Source organism: Heliangelus exortis, assembly GCF_036169615.1.
Source record: "Heliangelus exortis chromosome W unlocalized genomic scaffold, bHelExo1.hap1 SUPER_W_unloc_1, whole genome shotgun sequence".
In the NCBI taxonomy this organism is placed as follows: Eukaryota; Metazoa; Chordata; class Aves; order Apodiformes; family Trochilidae; genus Heliangelus; species Heliangelus exortis.
The window spans coordinates 326,309-332,308 of record NW_027285918.1 but is presented as its reverse complement, the minus strand read 5'-3'; the positions used below and the strand labels follow the sequence as shown (position 1 = coordinate 332,308).

At 43.6% G+C, this 6,000-nt stretch overlaps 2 protein-coding genes across 20 annotated transcripts in view; both read right to left on the bottom strand.

The window, feature by feature from the left end:
• Positions 1-265: 265 nt before the first annotated feature.
• Positions 266-6,000, bottom strand: part of LOC139790522 (POTE ankyrin domain family member G-like) — a 170,666-nt gene continuing 164,931 nt past the window's right edge. Inside the window, exons 14-16 of one of the 3 annotated variants that reach the window (XM_071732396.1) lie at positions 1,682-1,985; positions 1,067-1,130; positions 266-388 (exon numbers count right to left, since the gene is read on the bottom strand). The gene's annotated coding sequence lies outside the window, so the exon portion shown is untranslated. The remainder of the gene's footprint in view (positions 389-1,066; positions 1,131-1,681; positions 1,986-6,000) is intronic. The other 2 variants (XM_071732398.1, XM_071732400.1) reach the window with 2 other exon arrangements.
• LOC139790517 (POTE ankyrin domain family member G-like) overlaps positions 3,824-6,000 on the bottom strand; it is a 178,266-nt gene continuing 176,089 nt past the window's right edge. For 9 of the 17 annotated variants that reach the window (XM_071732382.1, XM_071732377.1, XM_071732378.1 and 6 more), the window contains 3 exons: positions 5,372-5,438; positions 4,818-4,894; positions 3,827-4,476 (listed from right to left, as the gene is read on the bottom strand). In XM_071732382.1, the coding sequence (XP_071588483.1) occupies positions 4,294-4,476; positions 4,818-4,894; positions 5,372-5,438 (327 nt within the window). In that variant the 3' untranslated portion in view covers positions 3,827-4,293. Of the gene's footprint in view, positions 4,477-4,817; positions 4,895-5,371; positions 5,439-6,000 lie in introns of all 17 variants that reach the window. The other 8 variants (XM_071732371.1, XM_071732388.1, XM_071732385.1 and 5 more) reach the window with 3 other exon arrangements.

The following is a 6,000-nucleotide window of genomic DNA, read 5'->3' as shown; positions in this document are numbered from 1 at the left end:
AAGGAAGAAAGGGGGGAAGGGGGAAAGGGGGAAAGGGGAGAGGGAGAGGACTACACAGGAGAGGAGTGGAGAGGAAAGGGGGAAGGCAGGCGAAGAAAGGGGAGAGGGAAAAGGAAGGGGAAGGGGAGAGGGAGGAAGAGAGAGAGAAAGGAGAGGGAGAGGGAAAGGGGAAGGGGGAGGGAAGGGAATGGGAGAGGAGGGAAAAGGGAAGGGGGAGAGGGAGAGGACTACGCATCAAAAAACCACCAGGGAAGGGCAACAGGGCTGTCATCCATCCAACAGACTAAGAACATTTATTCAGACTGACAGAAACATATTTTCATCTCTTCTGGTCCATCACAAGATATGGAATAAGCTCCCAAAGATGTAGTTTAAAGTTCATCAGTGTCTGGGGAGAAAAGAGACAAGATTCCTGGTGTTACTTTTACAGGAGAGAGGGGCAAAGAGGTCACTGTCAGAACATTACGGCTACGAAGCCAGAGCTGAACACTCTCTGTGATTAAAAGCAGACAGCAACAGAAGGAAATTGGCTCAGGGGCTTCCTGCTTTGAAACAGCACCAGTCACTGCAAAGCTGTGACTCTGGAGTAATCAGTACAAAATAGGTGCAGTTCCTCCTGGGACATCTGGCCTCACATCACAGAACATGTTTGATGCCATGGATGACAAACATTCAACTCCCCTGACGACTGCCTGAACACCACTGAGTGATCTTTCCCTAAAGAAAGGAGAACTTTTGTCACTGATCAGCCTCTTCTTGCCTATTCAAATAAAAAGACTGCAACAGAGGAGCTACAAACACAAGCAATGAGTAAGGGAAAGCACAGACCAAGAACTGACAGCAGAGGGTGTGTGTTATGGGTCAGTGCTGAAAGCAATCACTGGAAACTTGGTTTGGTGGTTTTTTCAGGCAGCTGCTTAAAGCTCTACAAAGCATTTTGTAAGCAGAAAGTTTCCATGTTCAATAAGTGTAAAGCTAGCAGAAAAAACCCTGTGCTTAGCACAGGAACTAAACAGCTTTCAAGATGTTGTTTTCAAGAGTTAGGAGCAGTCATCTTTGTACTTACTCTAACATGACACATTACCATGTCCAGCTTCTTCAGAGACAAATTCATCCTGTTCCTGCCTGTACTAGAATTATACAGAAAACACACCATTAACATTGTGCAATATTAAACTTCTAAAACATTCTTCCAATCCACACAAAACCAGGCAAAAACTCCAAGGGCCATAGAAGTGAGGCCATAAACCAGCAGAGTGGAGGGAAGGGACCTCTCTCCAGGACTAAAGGGAGAGCAGTGACCAAATTCACAGCTCCTCCAGGAGTACCCCATAAAAACCCAAATGCCTCCTGCACACAGTGGATCTCCCACACTGAGGTAGAAAGTGAGATTTGTGGCAGATTTATTTATTATAGTCATACATCCTAGATAAGAAAATTTAATTTAAAGCTTAGCTCGGAACATCCTATGGCATCATCTTTGGTTTCTGGGCACTCCTGGAAAACAGCCCTCAAAACCCAAACTTTTCACCCCTAGCACACCTAGATGTTGTGTTGGGATGAGGAGGAGTTACACCATGAGTAATCCCTGCAAATGAGCTGTAAGTTTAGGTTAAAAAGCACAACCCTGCATGCTGATGCTCTTCAGCAGTAGCTGAGGATGGGATTTCAAAATGTTTACCTTGTCTGCAGAAGAGGAAATCCTGTTCATCAATGGTTCTGCTCCTCTGGGTGAACTGGGGATGCTTCCTACTGGACTTCTGTTCAGAACCAGACTGGTGCCAGGATGTCCCAGGTGAGTTGAATGGTGAACTGGATTTGCAGCCACTTCCATGTGTGTTCTTTTATCTTCCAGGAAGCTTTCTGTTGGCTTTTCCTATTTATTTTTCCCGTCAGTTCTGAAATATTCAGACACAAAGAATTATCTCTGGCAGGAACCAGGAACAGTAGAGGGGATTAGGAACGACCAAACCCGACAGTCCCTCCTTTCCTCCAGCCACCCACCCAACTACCATCTCCCAAAGGAACCTTTTTTTTTGGCACTAGGAATACAAAGTTTTTCCCAGGGTAAAAGCATTGACAGCACTCCTGGAGTTCTTCCCCCTCTTCCCTCTTTAAGAAACTGAAAAATGAAGAATAAGGTGGTTATCTGACACACGCAGGTATTCACCTCACTCAAACACTCTGGGGTTGAGAGGAAGAAAGAAATGGAATTTTAAAGCACTCTTCACATCACTATTCAGACAAAGAGCACACCAGTGTCTAATTACTCAACAGGACTAGTTCCTGTTTTCCAGAAAATAAAAATTAACAAAATGGGTACAGCAACTTTTAAATCTTTGCTCTGCCTGGGACTGGTGGAATTTGCAGAAGAGAACTTCAACATTCTAATCAATCTTCTGACCAGTTAATTAGCCCAACACAGACACACAGAAGAAATTTAAAGATTGCTGCACATCACAAAATAGAGAAGAGAAAGCTTAGTGGCTGAGATTGACTTTTTTGAGGAAGAGGCAGCTCCCAAAAGACAGAATGCAGAAATGAACAGCAGAACACTGCTCAGAGCCTTCAACACTGCAAAAAGTCTATCCTTTACCTCCCTTTTTTTTACTTTTTCAGCCTCATACTTTAAGACTTGTTCTCTTAAACCAGCACACTTGGCCTTTAATTCCTTGTTCATCTTTTCCAGCGTGGAAACTTGCTTTTCAGCAGAGTTTGTGGAAAATGTCATTAAAGCATCCCTGTGCAGCAGCTGATGGAATAAATGGCCTTCCCTCTGGAGCTGGGCCAATGCCTCCTGTGTGGACAGAATCACAGAACCACAGAATCATTAAGGCTGGAAAAAACCTCTAGGATCCTCCAGTCCAACTGGGAAACCAACACCACTAAACCATGTCCCCAGAGTGGGAATAATGTGCTCCACTCTCCCCTGAGGTGTTACACAGGACCCTTCTGCCCAGCCCTGCCCCAGATGCTTCAGAATGCCATCAGAAAAAATCTTTTTCAAATACTTCCTGACATGGCCAAAAAAACATTTACAGAAGCAGGGATAACACCAAAAGTCACCAAATTTCAAAGTTTTTTGCATGAGCTTTCTCTTACAAAGGGGAAGACCAGGCATGTCTAATCACACACATCTGCCTGTTACAGACAGATCTCCCTCTTCCCTTCAATATGCATTTTGCATGGGGAAAAAGCATTTGACTGCTTTGTTTGTCTGCACAGCACAGCAGGAACAACACTGCTCAAAACTGAAGCAAACCAGCTGGAAACAAAGCAGCACTACAGCAAATATCCTGCATCTGGCAAGGATTTTTCCTCATCCTAAGAGGACTGTACCCAACTTCAGACAGTAACACAACTTTGCTCTGCAGGACTCTGCCATCACCATTAGTCACTTTCTGGTTACTTTTCTTTACCTTACTGTATAATCCAATTTACTCTATAGTGCCACTTATCACTCCAGACTCTAATGCAAAATATTTGGCTTCACATACCTGCACCCCAGAGCTGTCAGTGGCTTCCTTTAGGCCTCTGTTTTTGCTGCTGATGACGTATGGAAAGCAGATCCTGAGTGCTCACCTACAGGAAAAACAAGAGACTTTTACAACCAGCATGACTGAATGCTACTTATTTACTCCTAGAGTGCATCTTGATTAATGGTGAGAACAATCTTAACACAAAACATCACATCCCCTCAAATTTATGACCAGCTAGAGAGAAAATGATCAGAATACACATTTCATGTGCATCCCTGTTAAATCCTTTCTTTGGTGGCATTTTACTTTCTTTTTATGTAAAAAAGAAAGTTTCTGAATATCAGCATGGCCACACATAATTCACTCCAGTGTCTTCAAGGTGCAGGATCTCTCTCTCAGATAAACTGTGTGCCATGCAGTAACGAGCAAGATGCTTCCAGCAATGCAAAGGGGGCCTCCTCCTCCTCCTCCTCCTGCTCTGAGGCCTGAGGCTCCTCCACTGTTTCAGTAAAGATAGGTGTACAATATTTCTTCTGTCACTTGGTCAGTGTTCATTCAGGTCACACACAGCAACGTGCATGCAGCTTGCTGCCACAAAACACTTGGTTCAGAGGGAGAACACAGCAAAAAAAGCAAGAAGGGCACTTCCTCGATACACACCACTGTTTGCAACACAAAGCCACAATTTCAGTTCTCAAAGAACGAATGAAAAAGAACAGGAATCCCACCAGGATTCACAAGGGAGGGAAAAAATTCAGTATCAGAAGTCCACACAATATTTGGTCATTTACTGTGCATTCATAGAGGAAGAATCTCAATCAGTATTAAACAAATCATTCCTCTCACCAGTCTTGTTCTCTGCAGTCCCTGTCAAAATATCAGGACTTTCATTAAAAATGTACTTGGGGACACATGCAGCAATTGCAGCCCACAATTCTTTATTGAGTTCTTCCTGCTCCTGATTCTCCTCCATTTCTTCCTCTACAGGTGACTCTTCCTAAAAGAGATCAAACCAAACAGCTGGAAAGAGCTGAAACAAGGACCTGCTTTGCCCCTCACTGCCAGCTTGAAAAAGACTTTTCCTGCCTAAGACAGAAGGGAAACTTGGCTGAGCTTGCTTTTACAAGGCCTTCAGCTTTTCCATGGAAATCTGCAGCAGCAGAAAGAAATGCCTCCTGTCCTCAGTCTCAGCCCTGCTTCTGCACAGCCCCCAAGAAGCACTCCCTCACGCCAGCCCAGCTTCATTTCAGTTACAGCAAGCTCTCAGCTGCTCCTGGATCTCCCTCCTACCCTCCCCAGCCCCACCATGGCAACCTCCCTGTCCTTCACACAAAGTACCTGAGAACCACACAGAGATGTCCAGTGACCTTCCTCAGCTTTCTCCTTCTGCAGAGCTTCCAGCTCTGCCTGGAGACCTACACACCAGGGAAGAAGGGAGAGATGCAGTGGTTTTAGTTCACCCTGCTACGCCCCTGCTCTTTTTTTGAGGTTTTCTTTATTCACCAGGGACCTCCATTTCTAGAACAATCACATTGTCTTCAACCATATATGAGTAGTAAATTAGAATGGATGTGAATAAAAGGAGTTATTTATTTATCTTGCAATTGGCACCTTGCCAGACTTACTCACAGGAGAGGAGTCACTGGGAATGTCTGGAAAATGAGCCAGCTAAGGGAGGAGCAGGAGGGAGGAAGGACTGGCCAGGGACAGAGGCTTAGGAGGTGATTAATACCTTTATTTGAACTATATGGCTTTTTTATTTCTCAAATGAAAAAGTCCTTTGTTTTCAAAATTTACTTCTCTCACTTTCTAGAGTAAGAAAATAAATAAAAAAAACCAACTACTTAGCAAGTCTACTTGCAGAGCAGGACATCATGCAACCTTTTCCTTACCAGCTTTCCCGTACTCCAGGAAAATGTTCCATAACTCCAACAAGTTTGGCTTCTGCTCCTTCTTGACCTAAAGATTTATTTTAGAAAAAATGTTTCATTTCTAAACGCCCTAGTAGTCACAACAATAAACATTGTTTTCACATCAAATATTGAACAGGAAATATAATCAGGTTGTCTTTTTCATAGTGCTTAGGTGCTGCATTTATCTTACACTTGTAACTACACAAACACTCCTCACACACCCAACTCAGTGAGTATTCCACCCCAAAAGACTCTGCAGGCACCCTTCTGCAAAGTGCTTCCAAAACTATCTTTACATGCAGAACAGTTTCACTCATCTGATTTTTATCTTTCTATTACTTGGTAAAATTCAGCTCTCACAGTTTCAGAATGCTTACTTGCAAAGGTGCAGAATGCAAGGCACTGTTAGCATCACCAGACCTGATGCATAAATCAGCCTCTGCAAGTACACTTACCACAGTATCCCTAAATTTCAGTCTCACAGCAGAAAAATGCATCATTTCTATTTAAATCAATGCAAAAAAAATGAGATCATGTCAAAACTAAAGATGCTGGCTGGCATCTCCAGCATTAGTGAGTGGGTTGAACTACCACACTCAAGTTCCCCA